Below are 21,736 nucleotides of genomic sequence, written 5' to 3'. Positions count from 1 at the left end.
GGAAAACCCCCTGAATATCTATCTGCAGCTCAATGGATATGCTAGGGCCAAAAACATGTACTGTGAGTTTCAATGTTATCCTCTCTCGTTGTACTGTATATCACAGCAGATTAAGCAATGGAAACTCCATGTCTTATGTAGACATACAGCTATTGCTATATTTTTATTTTGTAGCCACTTTTTACAATTGTGCTATCCTATAAAATTAATATTTGTATCCTTAAACACTCTGGGATTGGGATTGGGTCACTTATAAATGGAGTTGTACGACTGTTTAACATATTTTTAAAACAAGACAGTAAACTTAGAAATAAAGGTTCCATTTACAAAAGCAGCCCACAGCCAGTAGTGTAAGGGAAGATTAATGGGAAAGTCTCTATATAAATACAGATTTGTTGGTCACTAATATAATCAGATATCTTCAGTGGTCCTAGGTCCTGAAAAAAAGTACTGGTCCACTGACACTAAGTCCATAAACCAGAAGTAGTGTTATAGAAAGGTTAACTAGACCACAAAGGGCCCTCTACCTATAATGTTCCTGGGAGAAACATTATACATGCACCCTTTAAATGTATAATATTTCATATTCCATTATGCTTCTAGGGGATAACATGTTTCTAATGTGGAATTAAAGTGGAAGTTATAGGGAGCTGAATAAAATTTACATTATCCATAGTAATATACAGAGTAATCTCTAACTATCTTTCCTCTAGCGACACAAAAATAGTATTTTAGAGTAGTACATGTAGAAGGCTGGTCTGGTCATACCATCCAAACATCAACAAAATCAGTGATGAAGCAGAAATCCAAATCCAAGATAAGATTATTATACCAAAAATTTTACAGCACAATGATTCAACCTCTCAGAGAAGGGATTTTTAATCCTGAAAGTACCTTAATTAAGAGTGTGAAACGTTGCAGAATAAAATTTTGGCCTTTTCTTCTAGCCATGTCTAATTGTAAGATGTGTAAATAAATACCCTAAAAGTCACTTTAAATGCAATATATTTATTTTCAACAGATGGAAGAAGTTATTGATGATATAATTAGTCTGGAATCCAGTTTCAATGAGGACGCCCTGAATTGCACAGAATCGGCATTGCTAATACCAAATAATGTAAGAGTTATACAGTATTTGAGACCAAAATATGTGATTGACATGTACAATCTTATTTTCTCATTGTACTATACAAGCACTTAACTTAAAACATTGGGCACATTTACCAAGGGCTTTGCACCACTTTGCGATGCACCTTAGTCGGACTGTTCACGTTCTTCATGGCTAAAGCGGTTTGCACAGGTATTGAAGAAGTGTGTAAGCACATGACCCTTTTGTGGAGCAGCTGTGTTGGCTTCCATGCAACACAAATTAGGGGCGTGCCATCGGCCGGACCGATTAATTCAGACTAAGATATTATTATTAAGGATTGATGTACATTATATAAATTGTGTCACACGGCCTATGTTAAAGGTGCACCACAAAAAAGATGGTGAACTCTGTTGGACCAGTGTGGAGAAGAGACACATTCATGATTTCAGGCGCACAATCTTAGTAGTGTATAGCCGCACGCAGCATTAAAGACAGATAATGCACTTTCAGTGAACTTGAGCGGCATTGCAAGTAAATGTGCCCCATTGTTGTATGGCAACTTAAAATGTGAGAAGGCAAAAATGTCTTATCCTGGAGTCCTGGATATGGTTCTCAGCGTGAAACCTTTCCAAGCCTTTAGAAAGAGCATCAGCATTACTTTTAACAATGTTATGGTTACTTTTAGTGTTCTCTTCCTGGTCATATTTACTAGATTTTAAAACAGAGCCATAATGTTGCCTGCAACTGTATGGAACAGTTATCATAAAGAAGAAATGTAACGCTGGACTTAATCATTAATTTTTCTTTTAATGTAAATTCTGATATAAAACTTACAACCAAATATCAGTGCACTCAGGTGTGAGGAGACATTTTCACACTGGAAAAAGATATTATGTATTTTTGTCATTGGCATTTCATTTTATTATATTGTCAAATCAATTTTACAAGTTTAGAAAAGTTTTATTCTGCTTCAATGCCACTAGAAAACTTCAAACTTAATAAAATTTCTACATGAATAATCTAAACTTTATCATGAAAAAAAAAGAGTTAAAATAAAGTTTAAAACATCTCCTGCAAGACAAGTTTAGATGTATGGATCATATTGTAGTGGATTATTGTGAGTTCAAGATGTTTTGTTGTCTGGTTTCTTGTACTACTGCATAAGACTTTTTTTTGCCTCATTCAAGACTTTTATTCTGGTGCAGCACTTGTGTGACTTGGCCTGGGCTGACCTTTTTTAGGTTTCAGCTTAAACCTGCACAAATTTTTGTAGCTTTATATAGCAAATTTGGCAGACAAGTGCGTCCCTGCCATACCCACTGTAATGGCACACATGGAGCAGAAATTCAAAACAAAAAGTTGGGCCTCTGAGGAATAATCTGGGTGTAATGTAAAGGGAGATGAAGACAAGCGTAATAAATAAGCTGTCAATATAAATTTTATGACATTTGACATGATCAGGATTTTTTTCTTTTAAATTCAACGGTTTAATCTAAAAAGAACTGCAGCACGTCTTTAAAACCAGTAGAATAGATAAATCAACCATTTCAGATGGAATACACCCCCAGATTCTTCAGGAAACATGCAAAACATGTTAAGGTATGAGGGGTACGACTATTGCATTGGCAAAAGGTGTAGCCAAAAGGGGTCAAAATTGACCTGTTAATTTAACACAGGTTGTTGGGGAAAATATTTGAAGGGTTCCTTAGAGATGTTATCCTTGATTATCTCAATGATAATAGTTTAATAATAGAGCATCAGAATGAGTGTATTGGGGTTCTGTCCTGTTAGAATAATCTGCTTCTAGGAGGAGGTCAGTTCTGGACTGGGCCTGGGGAAAGTTAAACATGTTGTCAATTTTCACTTTTCCAAAGTATTTGATAATGTACCACATAAAATACTGGTTCATAAACCTGAACTGCTTGTATTAGCGAAAAATCTGTGTTATTTGGTTTAACAATTGGCTTAGTGATAGAAAACAGAGGGTTGTCATTAATAGTACATCCTGAGATTGGTCACAGTTACCAATCAGTATTAGGCCCTCTTCTTTGTGATATTTTATTAATGACCTCATAGAGAGTTTACATAGTAGAATTTTAACTTTTAAGTATATACAATACTGAAGCTGATAATATTACACTGCAGAGGGATGTGAATGGGCAGCACAGAGATTGTTTTAATGGATTGTTTTACAATGATGTAACGATTACAAAGGTGCAATCTTGATACCTAGAAGAAAGATGGTTTTGCTATTGTCATCGGCAAGGATACTGTAAAAGTCATGAGATGATGAAACACATTGACAAATTGGGGCTGATTTATCAATATCAATACAACTGTATGTATGTTAAGTGGAGTACATCACCTTATCCTCCCCCAGAATGCAGGGGGAGGAGTTAACAAGTGGCTGGAGCAGCCACCCATCGGTTTCTGCCAATCTTTGAGGTTTTTCCTCAGAGATTTCACTGTCTTTATATTGACAGGTACATCATTGTATATATTCTCAATTGAGTACACAAGTCACCCAATATGTCCTTATAACGTTTGAACTAGCTGTAGCTGCAGTGGCAGTTTCATATGAGGCCCACGCTTCTGTGATACTCACCAAACTTCATTGGAGTCCACAGCATAAGTCAGAGAAATACTACTTAAAAACTAGCCCCAGTACTAATACATCAGCTCCATTTTGCTGTGGTGGTTGAGACTTTGGACATGTTCAAGATGGCTTTCTTGAAAGGAAAATTTTTACATGTTCTGGGAACTGTTGAGATGTAATTTGATCCAAGGATTTAATTTTCCAGCACTATTGGCTAATTGGCTTTGAACTATGTATTTTTTCTTACTCTGCGTCAACACTATAGGAATATTAGATTAACTAGATGGAACTGAATCTTTAATCAACCAAATCTACTATGATGCTCTGATTCTAGATATTTTACAGAATAGTGAGATACAAGATGACTGCATTGATTCAGTGTATGCTTTTCACATACAAGAGGTTAATTTAGTTGCTGGTCATTGTACAACATATTTTCTTTAGCTGTATATTGCTTTGATCCTGTATTGGGTTGCCCCTAATGGTTTTAAAACCATGTTGTTCATTCCATCATAACAATATTGAAGTAAATGCAAATAGCTTAAGAAAGTACTTAAAAGATAAAGGCTTTTATCTTCTTGTAAGTGTGCATCAGGGGTTTGCAAGTAAATATGATTAGCATAACACAATTCCTTTAAGGGCATTTGTACACTGCACTGGGCAAACATTAACATGACAATTTGCCTAGTGAAGTGAAAAAGAAAAAAACACAGTTACAAGAGAAAGCAAAGTCCACTTTGCTGAGCAGATCAAACACTTATTCAAGCATCTTTTCTTAGCTCTCAGATTTAAGATACCATACACAAACCACAGATGAGTGCATAAGGTAAGAATTCCCTTGAATTCCAACTTCTTTAATATCTATATCCAGAAACTTACATAGGTGTAACTGCTGAGGGTAAAACAGACAAATGTAATAACAATATCATTGACCATCCATCACAATATTGTATTATTCCCTATACATTAGAATGTAATGTAATGTCTTGTATTTTTCTTTTTTCAGCTTTCACTCTCCAGCAGTATTTTGGATGTGTATAATACTGACCAAAATATTTCCAGTTCTACCATGGGACTATCTAACACCTCTTGTACAGCTGGTGTTGGTGTAAAGCGGGAAGTTTCAGGTAAATAATTGAATTAACATTAGTAAAAAAGATTTACTAAGACTGTCTAAATGTCGCATTAACCTTGTGTAATTTTCATCACCTATTTCTGTGCTTAGTCTGCACCAAAAAATTAAGCCACCTTTTGGCACATTTTTTTGGCACATCGCAGTGTGTACGCCGCACCTTTAGAAACTGTATGTCATCTATGGCAGTTTTTTGGTAAAAAATTATACCAGAATTTTGGTGCATTTTCATTTATCTTCTCATATATTTTAGAAAAATTAATTAATCCTCCTCAAGCTTGATTATTATCTTCATGTAGAGATGTAAAAACCGGTTAATTCAAGACACTTTGTTAATGTTATTTATTGTATTGATTGCATACATATGGCATTATAACACATAATCATAACAACATAATAAAAGTCAGTTTATTTTTGAAATTATTAGGATAAAAATAAAGGTGCTGCTTTTAGTCAGTGGCTGGTCGCAGAAGGTGGGTGGGGGTGACTAGTATTATTTTTCGTCTATGCCACATGGGACCTCAGTTCCTGGCTTTTAATCATTCTGAATTGCAATCTACAGCAGTCAATGTGCAAACTTTAGCTATAACCTACACCAGTTTTCTGGTACAAATCATGAACCTGGCAGGCCATGGAGTTCCCTGCTCTTGCCACTATCTGGTGAGAGGGGTGCTAATGGACAAAAAACATATAATTTCTTCAATGTGTTCTAGAAATTGTGACTTTTCCATGCCTCCAAGAAACTGCCATGATAGACAAGATACATAGGCCTCAGTGTATTATCTTATTACATGGTCATATAGTTTTCATGGTATTAAACCCATTTACATGAACAGATATTCCATAATAATGAATCATGCATGGGCAGGACAGCAACTGCACTTTGGATGCTATTTATTAATACTGGTGGTTCATTAAGTATTCCCTGCTGTGGCCCATGCCATAGTTAGCAAAAATGATGCAAATTACTGCATGTATTGTCAAAAACATGCCCTTGTGGTGAAGCACTGTTAAAATGTGACCACCAAGGCAGTGGTCATGCATTTGTATTTGGCATTTCATTACTGTATGGGCAATGACTAATGACAGTAAGACTATTGGAGAGAGGCTGAGGTTTTTATGTAGTATTTCCTACTTTCTGTGCTTTCACAAAAACCTTGCTACTTTCTTTAAGAATTTTCCATGAATGGTAAGCATAAAAGGCAGAATTCAGAGAAAGAAACCATAAAGTTAAAAATAAATCCACCAAAAAGTCTTTTAGTGCTAGAATAATGCTTTCTATGCAGAAAAATGCTAATAATCTTACAATCACAACGGCACATGTGTTTTCTGAAGCTTACTATTTTAGCAAAGGCAGAGTAAAGATCAACAAGCATGTTTATTCTGTCCTCTTGGTTCAGAAGCCAGTAAACAATGGTGACTTTGTGATCTTTATGAACATCATGCATTTCCATAATCAAATTATTTTGGGAAACACAAGATTCTTTCAAATCTTGGCTGGTGACCAACTGCATAAATTAATTATCTCCTATTAAATGTGTTTCATGATAGAACAAACGGCTTCTTAGAGCTTTAAGAAAATCCATTCAATAAGTATCTATATTAACGGATTAACAGCTTGAAAAGTTACATTCAATTAGTACTCAACATTATAAAACCCTTTACTGTTTATTAATGTCATGGAAAGGAAACACAGGATTCTTTCAGTGGAGATATTTAGGAAATCTGATTAGATTTGAACTAGGGAATGCAGAAAGCTGTTGCTACTGGATAATGTCTAAATACACTTTTTGTATTGAAAAAAACTTCTGTAAATCTTGACATGATTAGCTTCCTAGAAAAGAAAAGGGTTTTTTTTTCATTTATAATAATTTTTTTCAGTTCTTTTCAACTTGCCATTTTCAATACCAAGTGTGTAATGAGACACCAAAACTACTGAAATATGTATATTTTATATTGTTAATTAAAGTAAACGGAGGTATTACTTTAATAGATAACACCATATATTTAGATATCAATACATGTAGATTATGAAGTATTTAGCTTTTTTACATTATATGACCCCATAGCGCAATAAGACATACCCTTACGACTTGATGCCCAAGGGGGAGTATGAAGAGAGCTCACTGACTGAGCCCTCTTCATACTCACCAGGCGTTTGCTTCACAATGAAGCAAACGCCCATAGCTAACACCCGGGATCGGTGGTAGCAGCGATCGCGGGTATCAACCCTTTGATCACCGCCGGCAAAACGGCTGGTGGCACATTGGGGAGCGGTCATGTTGGTTCAGATCGTCACTCCCTGTGACGTCATTGGGGAGCGGCGATCTGTTGCCATGGCAGCCTCAGAGTACACAAAGATCCGGGGCTATCATGTTTTAGGCTATCTATTACAATGTGCAATTTGCACATTATAATAGATGGCATGCAAAATCCCCATATACTGCCATACTGTAGTATGGCAGTATATGATTGGATCAATCAGACAACCTAGGGTTAAAGTACCCTAGGGAGTCTTAAAAATAGTAAAAAAGAAAAAAAAGTTAAAAACAATTATATAAAAAAAAAACTAAAAATCACCCCCCTTTCCCTAGAAGTCATATAAATATAAATAAACAGTAAAAATCATAAACACATTAGGTATTGTCGCATCTGAAAATGCCTGATATATCAAAATATAATACTTGTTTTTTAGCCCTGTAACGGAAAATACCGCCCAAAGTCGCAAAAGGCCATTTTGAAAAATATTAAAAATTCTATTTAGTATGAAAAAGTTATTAGCGCCAGATGATGGAAGAATGAAGAAATTTTTGTTGTACAGGAGGTTTTAATTTTTGTAAATGTATGAAAATATTATAAAACCTATACAAATTTGTTATCCTTGTGATTGTACTGACCCAATGAATGAAGTAGACATGTCATTTGGGGCGCACAGTGAAAGCCGTAATATCCAATCCCACAACAATTTTTTTCATCATTTTCACTGCATTCAGAATTTTTTTCCCGTTTTCAAGTATACAGCACAGAATATTAAATACCATCACTATGAAGGGCAATTTGTTACACAGAAAACAAGACATCACAGAGCTCTGTACATGGAAAAATAAAAAGTTTTTTGAAGGTGTGGAGTGAAAAATAAAGACGCAAAAATCGAAAAAGGGCCTGATCCTTAAGGGGTTAAACAATATTTTTGTATCTGTTAAGGATCTGTTCCAATTACCGTATGAACCAAAACTCTGCCTGCCGTTTCCAATGTGCTTGCTATAAGTCTTCTTTGACTTCTGTATCTTTTATTCCTATGCTGTTTTCTGACCATCCATTTGCTGTATTGATAATGTACTGCATTGTGCTAATGGTTCGGCCCCTTATTCGTCAACTATTCTTTGTATTGTTCAATCTTTGTCTCCATGTTTGCACTTTGGCACAGGAAGGGAATGTCAACAAGTTGTCAGCAGCCATATAGGGTAGGCTGGTAAATTAGGTAGGAATAGCTAGAAAGAGGCTTTAGCCTTAGGGCTCCAGTCCATCCACGCCATTCTCCTAGTGCATAAGAGTAAGTTGATTTCTTTGAACCCGTGGATACTTCCCAGAATTGAATTGCAGACTGAAAATTTAAATTAGTTCCAATATGGATACGATAATTTGTGTACCTCATTGTCCCAATAGGGACATACTTTTAACCTCAAAGCCCTTCAACATTTTTTGGGTTCTTCCAACTACTAGTTTATTAAAAATGTTTCTGTTTTAGCCAAGTCACTGACAGATCTTACTAAAGATAAAGTGCTGATTTGACCAATTGGACTCAAGCCCAAAAGGCATTTGTGTAGCTTAAGAAATATTTTTGTGGTTGAAGTCGACAATTCTGAGGTAGGGATAGAAGCAATATTTTCTGAGTCCTGAGTCTCTCACTCATCTGCAACTAATAGCCTAACAAAAAAGTATTTCCATTTTGAACACATGTTAATCATGATCTTTTGGCCTTCAATAGGTGTTCAAGGAGTGGAGACTAGTGATAAGTGGACTCAAACATTGCGATTTGGGTCACCGAAGTTCAAATTGAGGTTTTTCTGGTTGATGTGTTGCTTGTTGGGGTAGTCTATAAAATTCTTTAAATTTCATGGTTATAATTGATCCTGACAATATTGTTCATAAAACGTTATCATTGACTGTGGATGATGAAGCAGGGTAGCAGTTATTACTGAATTAGGGATATTCCTTCCTGAAAATTACATACTAGTACAATAATGTTTGAGAAGAGGTTAAAAAGATGCTTAAAATTCTCTGCTGCTCATTTCACAGGAGCTCCCCAGTATGCTTAAGTGACACCTTGGCTCAAACAGCACATCACTGCTGTAGTTAATCCCATAAACTCAAAAAGGAAAATAGTAGGGTACCTCTACAATTAAAACATTATTTTACTTAAAATAGGTCTGCATTTAGTGAAAGGAAAGACCAATTAAGCAATTAATGTGGTTATTTTAATATACCATGTGATGATGTGACTGTTATGCTATATAAATTATGCTAATTTGCTTTTCATGCTATGGATTACATTGTGTTTGTGTGTGTGCTTTTCAGAATGAATTTAATCATCTACACATAGATAAATAATTTGACATACTATAAATAGATGATGTTGTTACAAAATAGTCAACTAAATTATATATTTTACATTGTAAAGACTGACTGCAGTTTTTTTGTTTTGTTCAAAGATACAGATACAAGAGCGATGGCCAAAGAGAGACAGAAGAAGGATAATCATAATCTTAGTAAGAAAAATATTTCAGTTATCACAACCTATATAATGTTCAACATCAAATTATTACACCCATTTAACTCATTAAAACTTTACCAAACTGTTGATTTGGTTGCTAAACATGTGTTTTTTGTGACAGTATGCTATAATTATTTCTGTAAAAAGTCCAAATAAACTATTGATTTTAATGAAGGACATTAATTAAAATACAGATAAATATCTAGGGATCTTGGATATGTAGGTTTAAATAGTTATCATAAAATATTCATTGTTTTTCAGTTGAACGGAGGAGACGTTATAATATTAACTACAGGATAAAAGAACTTGGAACACTGATACCAAAGTCAAATGATCCGTGAGTCTACAGTAAATTTATTTCTTACTTTGCTTCCAAAATGTTTAAATATACCTTACTATAAGGGATAGTTTAGTATAAGGACCAGTTTTCATTAACAATGTAATTCTTGTTATAAAAAGGGATTAACAGAAATCTAATGGATCTGTTCACATTTCCTTAGAATGCAGACTTTTTAGGCCTTTTTAATGGATTTTTGGCATTGCATTCTATAAGTTGTACCATTTTTATTTTTCCCAATTACTGTCACTGTTTGAGGATTTGCTTTTTTTATGGCATAGTTTTGAACCCTTTTATCAACCCTTTTATGCTTGAAAAACTCAATTTCTCACTTGTTTTTATGTATTAAAATTTTAACAATTCATTATGTAGCATACATAACGCATTGAAGAATTTTATTTAGCTAGTGGGTCTTTTATAATTGATTTTTAGGAGAAGGTGAATGGTAAAGTACAATTTTTGTTTTATGGGTGTATTTATAAGGCTGTTCACTGCATTATTTCAGTTAAAGATTAATTGCACTACCACTTTTGCACTACCTCTTTTGTGTAATTTTATGTTTTGTAACACTGTAACAACAATTTTAACCCCTTAGCAAATTATTATTTACATGTATGCCATAATGGTGTTAAGGATGTATATAGAGGGTTGACAGGCTCAATTGGTGTTGTCAGGTGCCAACCTTCTAAAACCTGTGGCGCTGCCATCCTGGATGCGATCGTAACTCCCCATGAGGTGGAGTGATGATCCATTACCAAGGCACCCTGCAGGCCATAAGAGACTCCAGTACTTGTCATTTGGCAAGATCTATAATGGTGTACCAGAGGCCCACTGTTATAGATCCATAGCAAATTATCTATAGAATGCAATACTGTGTAATATTGCATTATGGTAAGAAAAATCAACCCCTAAGGGTTAAAGAGTTTATATTGACCCTTAAGGGTCTATATTACTATATGGGGAGTGCCACTATCACTATCTGGCTGCTTTATGTAGTTAATGCATTTATGAACCAAACATACCTTGAGAATGCTGTAGCTACACTGATGCAGAAGCATGCATATCTTGTGTAATCCCTGAGCTAAATGGTTTTGCTGAAAAACACAATTATAACATTCAGGACCTTGGGAAAGCTGGATTGGATTCGTCGGACAATGCACTTTTGGGGAATTTGTTGGACCGGGTAAGTAAATGTGTTCCAAATGCGAGAGCAGAAGCACTGATCCAGGCAAAGAAGCGACAGAGCTTCATTATCATAATGTTATTCTTTTTTCAGCAAAGCCACTCAGCTAAGAGATGAAACAAGATATGTTTCTGCATCAGTTTAGCTACAACATTCTCAAGGTATGTTTGATTCATAGTGCATCAAATAGTAGATTTCCTTTAAACAGTTTTTCATTCTTCTTAAATATGGTAATAAAAGCACTTAATAAAATTGGTGTATGTGTATAACCAGGTATAGATTTTACCACGTTACACACGTTTCTGTCAAACATATATATTTAATACATTTTCTTATGTTCCTTTACTAAAACAAAAACATCTTCTTCACTCTAGCTAATCCTGCTGCATACTTTCAGTAACATACATGTTGAGAAATACAGGTTCTAATCTACTTCCTACTATTTGCTTTTTTCACTTTATTTTGCTAGTTCATTAGATTCTCATGATAGTTGATTACCCTAACCTATAGCTAAAATAAACAGCTGAGTAGTCACCCAATTGATGTTATACTTTTATATTATGTACACTTTAAAATATGAATCACTATTGCAAATACACTGTATTTTACGTTAACAATGAAACACTCTCCCTTTCCTGAAAATAGTCAAATACAAAGAATATTATACTTAAAATGATCTTTAAAAATGTAATCTGAAGTCCTTGGCAATGTACATTTTCTTCTCCATTAATGTATAAGTACTGCACATAGATTTTAATCTCAAAGTTAATAATAAAAGCAATTTTCACTTAAAATATAAAAACTGTAATGGTGGAATCATAATACATTTAGCGCTCTCACAAAAAGTCTCTCTATTAGTTTCTTTTGACACATATTTTCATTCCAGGATCAATTTTACTATATAAGGAGTTCTTAACTATTCTATTAAAATTTCCATTCAGAAGCAATAATATCTAACAGTGAATAATAGTCATGTAAATCATTATTTCAGGTTAATGTAAAAGATTTTGTAAGTTCTTATGAATTCTGCTGATGTGCACAATTGTGAAAAGGTTATTTCGCCATTTTGCAGTGATATGCGCTGGAACAAAGGAACCATTTTAAAAGCTTCAGTTGAATACATCAAGTGGCTACAAAAAGAACAACAAAGAGGTAGAGAATTAGAACACAGACAGAAAAAATTAGAGCAAGCCAACAGAAGATTGCTACTGCGTATTCAGGTTGGTTAAGAAGGAAAAAGTTTGAAAGTTCTAGAATGATCCCTTCTATTCTACCACTAGAGATTTATTTATTATAACCATAGCTTTCATTATCTATTTTTTGGTGACAGGATGTGTTAAACCTTTAACTAAGATTGATTGAATGAATGCAGTCAGATCCATAACCTGTTAGGTACTAAGAACCAAAGGACGGGTCTTTTAAAAAAAAATGTACTCCCCTGAAAACAAATTTATGTAGTTGCCTTAAGGGATATATATATATATATATATATATATATATATATATATATATATATATATATATATTTATATATATATATATATATATATATATATATATATATATATATATATATATATTTATATATATATATGTATATATATTGAATGTGCTTATGGCTATATCCTCATAGCTGTGTGAAGGCTCAGTCTGCCCTGTTTTATGACTTTCCAGAAACTAACTAAGATGAAACTCTACATGATGTATGTTTATTGTATTTGTTGATTTTAGATGTTTCCAGGGAAGTTATGCCTGCAGCACATAATTCAGTGCTGCTATTTTGTGTGGGTAAATGTCCTCCTTGCATCATATATCAGGTAGTTCTGTCCTGTGCATTGTGGTCAGTCTGTGAAAACTGGCATTATTCATGTGATGATGATGTTAGTATGAGGATGCAATGTTAAAAAAGCTCTGGCTGAATGTAATAATTCTTTAATACCGTATATACTCGTGTATAAGCCGAGTTTTTCAGCACAAAAAATGTGCTGAAAAACCTCACTTCGGCTTATACACGAGTCAATTTAAAAAATACATTTTAATACTCACCCTCCGGTGCCCGGATCCACCGGCGGCAGCTCCCGATACCCGGCGGCGGCCCAATACCCGGCGGCGTTCAGCACATTAAATAAATAAACTTAGTTCTCACCTTCCGGCGATACTAACCCCCGATCCACGGCGCCGGCTTCCGATCCTCGTTGGTGGCTCTCGATCCCCGGCTGCGGATGTCTTCTTTCTTCTTTTGACGGCGGAGTCGCGTCCATGCGATCTCCCCGCCGGCGCTTACTATGATGCAGCGGTGTGACGTCATCAGCGGCGACACCGCCACATCATAGTGAGTGCCGCCGGGGAGATCGCATGGACGCGCCTCCGCCGGCAAGAGAAGACAGAAGCCGCTGCCGGGGATCGAGAGCACCGCAGAGGATCGGGGGTGAGTATCGCCGGAAGGTGAGAATTAAGTTAAATTTTTTAAATGTGCTCAACATACATGGGGGCAGGCTGGCTGTATATGTGAGGGGCAGGCTGGCAGGCTGTATACATGAGGGGGCTGGCTGGCAGGCTGTATACGTGAGGGGCAGGCTGGCAGGCTGTATACATGAGGGGGCAGGCTGGCAGGCTGTATACATGAGGGGGCAGGCTGGCAGGCTGTATACATGAGGGGGCAGGCTGTATACATGAGGGGGCAGGCTGGCAGGCTGTATACATGAGGGGGCAGGCTGTATACATGAGGGGGCAGGCTGGCAGGCTGTATACATGAGGGGGCAGGCTGGCAAGCTGTATACATGAGGGGGCAGGCTGGCTGTATACATGAGGGGGCAGGCTGGCTGTATACATTAGGGGGGCAGGCTGTATACCACTTGGGGCTGGCTGTATGCTACACCCTCGGCTTATACTCGAGTCAATAGGTTTTCCCAGTTTTGGTGGTAAAATTAGGGGTCTCGGCTTATACTCGGGTCGGCTTATACTCGAGAATATACGGTAATTCTTTATTTATATAGCGCACACAGATTACGCAGCGCTGCACAGAGCTTGCCAAATCGGTCCCTGTCCCCAAGGGGCTCACAATCTAAAAATGTTTATCTACGTAGTTAAATAAAGCTGGGGATCTCTATCTGACCCATTGCACCCCTTACAATGATATAATTAAGAGGTTCTGATTGTAGTGACACCTAAGATCTTGACAATGGTCTCAAGGTTTGCATATATGGCTGATTACTAGGCCCAGTCTGTTAGATTTCCTATATCAATCATAGTGATAATATGTAATAATAGTTATAATTCATTGCATTATGTGTGTGAATGAAAGATCACATGGTAACCACTTCGCAACTGCCATACAGCTATAAACAACATATTTTAACATAACGCATGCAGATGCATTTATAAATGTCATGACAGTGGCCAAATTCAAACGACTATATCTCCTGAACCCTGGCACCCATTTCTGACTGTTATTTTAATGGTGAAAATCTTAATTTCTGTGAAACATCCAAACACAATATTGACGTCAGAGGGGAGATTCTATGGTTTAAAATGACACAAGATTTGTGTTTCTAGGTGTAAGGGTTCAGGAGATATATATGTTTGAAGTGTGCCCCTACCAGCCGGTCATCTGAAGGCAAAATGTAGAGGAACTGCAGGAAAGGCTTAGCTTACAGTTTGCAGAAGTATATGCACCCTATGCATGTGTAGCTGAACCTAGCAAATGGTGATGGGATGACGCTGTAGATATTTATAACATATTTTATTAAAAGTTTATTCAGTTGTACTACTTATTAAAAAAACTTTAATTGACATTTTTTTTTAAAGTGTAATATTTTTACATGTATAGTCATTTATCCTCTGAGGTTAAAGTCTTACATGGCATGACAAAATCTAAGTAAAAATTATATAAAAGCAAAAATTGACCTGGAAATTCAGGCACCAATGGCCCTCAGTCAGAAAGGGGTTAAATAATTTATTTAATGAAATTTTTAAACATTATATATACTATGCTCCATCAAAATGAAATATGAACATTCTTTAGTCTAAATGAACATTAAAAGTAAAAAATTTAATTTAAAAAGATGTAGTGAAAGAAGTATAAAAAAGAGATGTTTTTATTATCATATCGTATCGTGGTTATAGTAATTCTTTACTATCGCCTCCATACCAGCTGTCTAATATTTTATATAAATCAAAGTAGGAAGATGAAAAAGTTAGCACTTTATAATTATAAAATCTAAAAAAAATTCCAGAGGTAAAAAAAAACATCCATTTCCTTTAGGGGTTAAATAATTTTATTTGCTGTAAGAAAAGTATAAATATTAATAGTTGATTTTTTCTTTAGGAACTAGAAATACAAGCCCGAGCTCATGGTTTGCCAATGCCAGCAATGTGCACGGTAGAATTAGCTTCACAAGTCATCAAACAGCAAACATATGGAGACAATTTATCAGAAGACTATGTTCATCAGCTTCCAATGTCTATTGGACAATCAAGTGACTTATGTGATGCATCCACAGGATTTTCTGATCCACTTTCACACTTTACAGATCTATCCTTTAGTGCTGCTTTAAAGGAACAGATGTTAGAGGAAATGTCTCCCTATGGAACTGACCCTTTTCTCTCAGCAACCTCACCCGACCTTTCCAAAGGAAGCAGTAGAAGAAGCAGTTTCAGCAGTGGTGATGATGATGATGACGATGATGTCTAAATTTAACAGACAGACCCAATAGACAATAATATGTATCCTGCCTGTGATCAGGACTTTTCATATGTTTTAAATCTTACAAAGAGACTAAATGGAAAAGCAATTTTCAGTGCAGAGAGAGTGCAGAATGAAAAACTCCATTCTTTAAAACACGAATGTCAAAGTGACATGTTTGTATATTATACCTTACACCCATTAAATTACATGGGCCTAAGTGATTTTCCACTATAACAGCTCCAATTAGTAAATACTGCTCAACATGTTTACCTTGGGGCTAAGCATCACCTGGTGACTAAATGGAAAGACTTAATGATTTTGTGCATGTATATTACAATATCACATTTGCCACTTGTAATTAAGTTACCATATTGCGACTTTGGTAAATGGATCATCCTGTTAGCAAATTTAATTAAGTGTCTTTGAAGGACCATCGCAACAGATATTTACTGTAAAAGTACTATTCTTACACTCCAATATAATGAAAATGTTGTGGCCTTTTAAATGTGAAGAACTTATTTCCATTTTCTAATTTCATAGTAGACTCCGATTTTCATGAGGAAATTGATATTCTGTATTTCTACTGCCCTGCTCTAAATAATACTATTTTCAGTTTTCACTAATCTGCTGATGAATTGATAATGTAGTTTACACCCAACATATTTTAGTGAGAAGGGCTACTATGAGGAGGCACTGCGTCATACTGTGAGACTGAGGAAAGGAGCATGAATCTTTAGCAAAATACATGCCCTGTGTGGAAATGTTCAAGATATGACAAACCTTCTCTAGCAACTACAGTACAGATAAACATCCATCAGCATTTATCTGTAGTGTCAGATGTGGCCAGGAGCATGTAAGTCTCTTAACCAACCAATGGGGTTCTCAGCTGCAACTCAACTTTGCCATACATTCAACAAAACAGAGTAGCACTTATCAATGTTGTTGGTAAATCTATATTGCGTAGATGCAGTATAACAGGTAATGTTGTGGCATGCTTATCCCTGCATCCATGAAATAAAGATTGACTAACGACATTGGTGAGTGCTTATATGTTTTCTTGAATGAATGGCTAAGTGACTTGTGGCTGAGAACCCCAATAGTTGATTAAGAAACTTCCATGCCTCTGGTCAAATGTGACCATACAGATAAATGCTGATGCGTGTTGAAGAAGCTATATATGCTCAACTAATGGGACATTATGACCAAGAGCCTGTTGGGAGCAGTACTGAGGAGCAAGGGAAGCCAACCAGAGAGGTAAGTGTAGCATTCATCTTCAAATTCCCCAACAAAGGACTCCTTTTAATTCTGCTTAATCTACTTTGCAAAGATCAGGACTTTCTGGTCTAAAAATTGTCAAATTCTTATAGCCTATATAGGCAATACTGAAACAATATTTGCTCCAATAATGCCACAGTATATACAATTCGATTCAACACAAATCATATGCTTTTCAGTGCTTTTTTGTAAGTTTTTGCAGGAGGGTCAACTTTTACCCCACCATGTACACAGAGCTGCCGCAAGGCAAACACCAGCAAATCTAGAAAAACACTATACTAGAAAAGTCCCATCTATGATGATGATTACATTTTCTTTCCAATAGACATACATGTACACAGTAAGTGATTTCCTCTTGTTATTATTACATGTTAGGGGGATATATATGAAACTATTTTGGTAATGTATATTTATTATATTATATAGCTTAGAAGCTATAATTTCATACAATGCACAAAATATTTGCCTCACGGGCTTAATTAGACCCATTTTCCCCAAGATGTAGAATTTTTAAAGATGCAACACAGATACAGGACTAAGATTGTAGTAATAGAAAGTTGTGTGTGTTTGAACTAAACTCTTATCAAACAAATACTTGAACCTTTTATGAAGATGATTTTGAATATGTAGAATGAATAATATCAAGAAAAATGTAATCTGGACAAAATGCTTCAGGTATTGGGAATGTGGGAATTTTGAGTGCCAATTACATATGGGGTAAATGGTAGGGAAATGTTATATATATGACCTTATAATTATATTATTATCCCATACTGTGCAGTTAAAATTTCTTCTTCCAAAATTCATTTCAGTTAGATATTATGGCATTGTAAGATATTATGTGCTTTATAAGAATGGTGGCAGATATTGAAAATAAATGCAAATATTCCTAGCAGAATAAATATGGCCCTTGATATTACCAACTGTTTCATAAAAAAACACTTAAAAACCTTATTAAAACAATGGAAGTAACCAAAAAAGTTGACTCTTACATCTTGTAAAAAGATTTTATGGGAAAATCTTTATGTCCCAGAGGCAATATCTAAGCTAATGTGTCTTAAACAGATATTTTCCAAATATAATTTAAGAGCGTGGTTCATATTTATTATGCAGTTTTGAAGCCATAGAGATCTTTCCACAAGCAAAAAAGCCTTCAGCCTATTCATTTCACATGCCCTTAGGTGTGTGCCAGAGCTTCTAGGTAGCTCATGGCATGTACTGTTTAGTATCTAAAATTCTTTCTCAAACTCTAAGTTTATGTATTTAAGCAATAATTATTCACTAAGGACATTTAGCTCATTATAGACAGTTTTGTAATTGTTTGAGAAATAGTTCAAGCATGTGTAAAATTCATCCATGATGTCCAAGGCATAATAATAATTTTCAAGGCTAATGAACTTTATGCTGTATATTTTAACAATATATATGGAATACATTAAAAAAAAAAACCTTTGCTCACTCTCCATTGGAAGTATGTTCTTAACATTTATTATCTGTATGACATTATACTACCTTTTACTTTGCATAAATTCTATATTTAAGTTTTGTTCAAAGTAATTGCTCAATGGTAAGTCAGAGAATAAACTACTGTAAATATTGTTTAAATATCCAATATATGGACATATTTATGAAAACAATTTATCCAAAGCAGCCAACCACTAGTTAGTTTTTCATTTTTCCAAGCACTATTAAATTGAAATCCAAGCTGTGATTCAGACCAATAATTTTGCCTTCATATCAAATACTGGACAAACACAATGTTATAACTGCGCAACTTGAGCAACTGGAGTATTCTTATAATTTAGTTTTTGTATGGTTCTGTTCAGAACTTTCACTTCCTTCTATTGGATATTTCACAATAAATAACCAGGATCTTAAATGTATAATCACTCTACTTTCATGCATAGGTTTAGGAAAAGAGACAGGTAATACATAGGATTGTCTATTTTTTCATAAAGCTCTCCATGTTTAGTCCCATATAACAAAATGAGCAGCCATATGGACACTTGCTATTAGACTTTTGTTGATGTAACACTATGTAATTATTACAACTTTGTCATACCGTATAAACCACTTTTTTGCATGAATGAAATATACAGTTTTGTCAATTTCTAAATTTGAATAAATTTTCATGACAAAATATTGACAGTATAATGTACATCTGACATTATTTTCTTGTTCTTTACTATTTTTATGTTAAACTGGCATTATGTTCCTTTGTATCATGTGTTAAACACATGTAAATAATATGAGACAAGCACAGCAGACAGTAGAGCAGCCAGAGACTTCTGGAATCTCTGGGACAACTTTCATTCATTTTTCTAAATCTGTACAGTATTGATATGCTTATGTTTTATACTGACCATTCAATTTATTTGTTTTATAAATTTAGTCCGATTTTATACTTTGTGTTTGTAAACAAATAACCATATATTAAGTGATATTGGTATTAAAAGACCTTTTCAGAAAAACCTCATTGTTTTTATTTTGATTTTATATTGAGTCTCCTTCAACATTAATGTACGGTACACATGGGCTGGGACCCAGTTTGGCATACGTTCGGCTTCCTCTTTCCATAAGGCCGCTCTTATGGCAAAAGATCTTTTTATTTCCGGGGATGGAACGGCACAGTGAAACACATGTGTGTTCACCATACCGTGCTGTGCACATTGCAGTCCTATGGCAGCCATATGCTAGCTACCATTCATATAGCTACCATACTATCACTATATACGATCATGTGCAAGGGGCCTATGGTTGTGTTTAAGTGTTGTACTTAGCCATGTTTCCAACTACTCCATCAGCGGATATATTTTGCTCTGAAAACAACTGCAGTAACAGGCAACCCTTGGCTTGGCAGTTAGGACACAAATTATGATTATAGTACAGAAGTAGTATTGTGAGCTTCCTTAATTCATCTGTGTTTATCCTATCACTATGAAGTGGGATAGTGCTCTCACAATTTGAGAATTGGGGTAGTGATATTATATTTTTGTACATTGTATCAAATATTTCTTAAGCCACAGTGTTTCCATAAGAGAATCAACGTTTGATATATTGGGGGTACTTATTATATGCTGGCATATGATAGCCCCACCGGCCCTCCAGCCGGACACATCAAGAGGCTCCCATCTCTTGATGTATCCATTGGGTGGGAGCGCAGCGTCTATTTCTACACCAGGTCCTGCTTGGTATAAAAATAAGCACAATGGGTGTCTTTTCATGTATGAAAAATCGCCTACTCCAGCTAGTGTTCCTGCATGGGGACAGGAACGCCTTCGGCGGCCCACTTCCCTGCCAGAGGCACCCACCCTCTGGCCCTGGCATAGAGGTGACTGAAAGAGGCAAAAATAGCAAGTGCTAGCAATAAGATTATTATTTCAGGACTTCTATGCCAGTGTCCTGGTGCAAAAGCCCTGATAAATACCTTCCACTGACAGAACCCACTTAAGTACACTGTATGGGATCAGGTTTCAGGTTTCTTGCTTAAAACCACACCCAGGGCTGCCTTAAATGACTCCCATTCAGGAACTTTCCTTAGGGAAACCCGGGTGTGAGTTTTAGCTTGTTTTGTCTGCAGCTGTGGCTTGAGTGAAGGACAGCTGAACCAGTGAGTGCTGGGGGCAGTGTCCATTATTCCCTTTATATTCTTCTTCTTTTTGTCTATATCTAAGTGCTATTGCTTTGTTTTCTATTCTGTGCTTCTGACCTCAGCTATGTTTAATTGACCAGTATTTTGCTATATGATTCTGTGTCTAGCCCTCATCCTGGATCTGCCTGGTTATATCTTTTATTTGTTGTTTATCCATGTGTGTTTTGACCTCTGCTGGGGTTACCCCACTTTCCTTGAAACTGACTAGTGTTTGTTTTTTCTTCATCTTTTTCTGTATACTTGTGTGAATACTAGCCTGCCTCTAACCTCTTGTTACCTGTCTGATACAGCATTCAGCAGCTGCCAGATCAAGTGAGTCTTCCCTGTCCTTATAATGGGTTCACCCTTATCAGGGAAGTATCATGTTCTTTAGGCAGGGCCATAGCCTGCAGGGACTTTTCATGGATAGTTCGCCCCCACTTACCGAGTCTGACAGCTTGTACCATGTCTGGTTGTGGTTGTACTGTTTGCTGAATGGTACCCTATAAAAGAGGCAGGTAATCTTCATTGTAACATGGCACAATGGTTCACTGCTGCACATGATGTTTAATACAAGGATAGATATCATGCATTCAATGTTACTAGACCCAGTCAACCCTAAGGTAACTTTGTATGTGTTTTCAATGTGGTGCAAACAAAAGTATTCTGTGTAAATGTATTGTTTGCATTTTCTTCCTCACATCTGTCAATGTCCATGATTTCCCTCAATTTTGCACCAAGTAGACCATCTACCAATATCATTTGCAATATCATCATCGATCATTTGTTCTTTCTCCCTCTTATTTCACGTGTGTCCCATTCATATTGAGGGCAAATACTGATATATGTATTTTTGAAGAAGTCAATGAGAAGCGGCACTCACTGTCTTCTTTCCATCCTTTGCTAAAACCAAATAGCATAAACAACAAGGACTACCGATATCATAACAATGGGTGCTCAGTGCCAATAAGGCCATGCACAGCTTATAACCCATAGCCTTGTTGTTTCTGTACTTGCCCTTAATAAACAAT

General features: G+C 35.8%; 1 protein-coding gene across 2 annotated transcripts in view; it reads left to right on the top strand.

Annotated features, from left to right (window-relative positions):
• Positions 1-19,464, top strand: part of TFEC (transcription factor EC) — a 42,200-nt gene extending 22,736 nt beyond the window's left edge. For both annotated transcript variants that reach the window (XM_072146947.1, XM_072146948.1), the window contains exons 3-8: positions 1,022-1,117; positions 4,693-4,813; positions 9,531-9,587; positions 9,854-9,929; positions 12,185-12,332; positions 15,440-19,464. In XM_072146947.1, coding sequence (XP_072003048.1) covers positions 1,022-1,117; positions 4,693-4,813; positions 9,531-9,587; positions 9,854-9,929; positions 12,185-12,332; positions 15,440-15,805 — 864 coding nt within the window. In that variant the 3' untranslated portion in view covers positions 15,806-19,464. The remainder of the gene's footprint in view (positions 1-1,021; positions 1,118-4,692; positions 4,814-9,530; positions 9,588-9,853; positions 9,930-12,184; positions 12,333-15,439) is intronic.
• The last annotated feature ends 2,272 nt before the right edge of the window (positions 19,465-21,736 follow it).

The sequence above is a fragment of the Engystomops pustulosus genome, chromosome 4 (assembly GCF_040894005.1).
Source record: "Engystomops pustulosus chromosome 4, aEngPut4.maternal, whole genome shotgun sequence".
In the NCBI taxonomy this organism is placed as follows: domain Eukaryota; kingdom Metazoa; phylum Chordata; class Amphibia; order Anura; family Leptodactylidae; genus Engystomops; species Engystomops pustulosus.
This window is presented reverse-complemented; position numbering and strand designations above follow the sequence as displayed.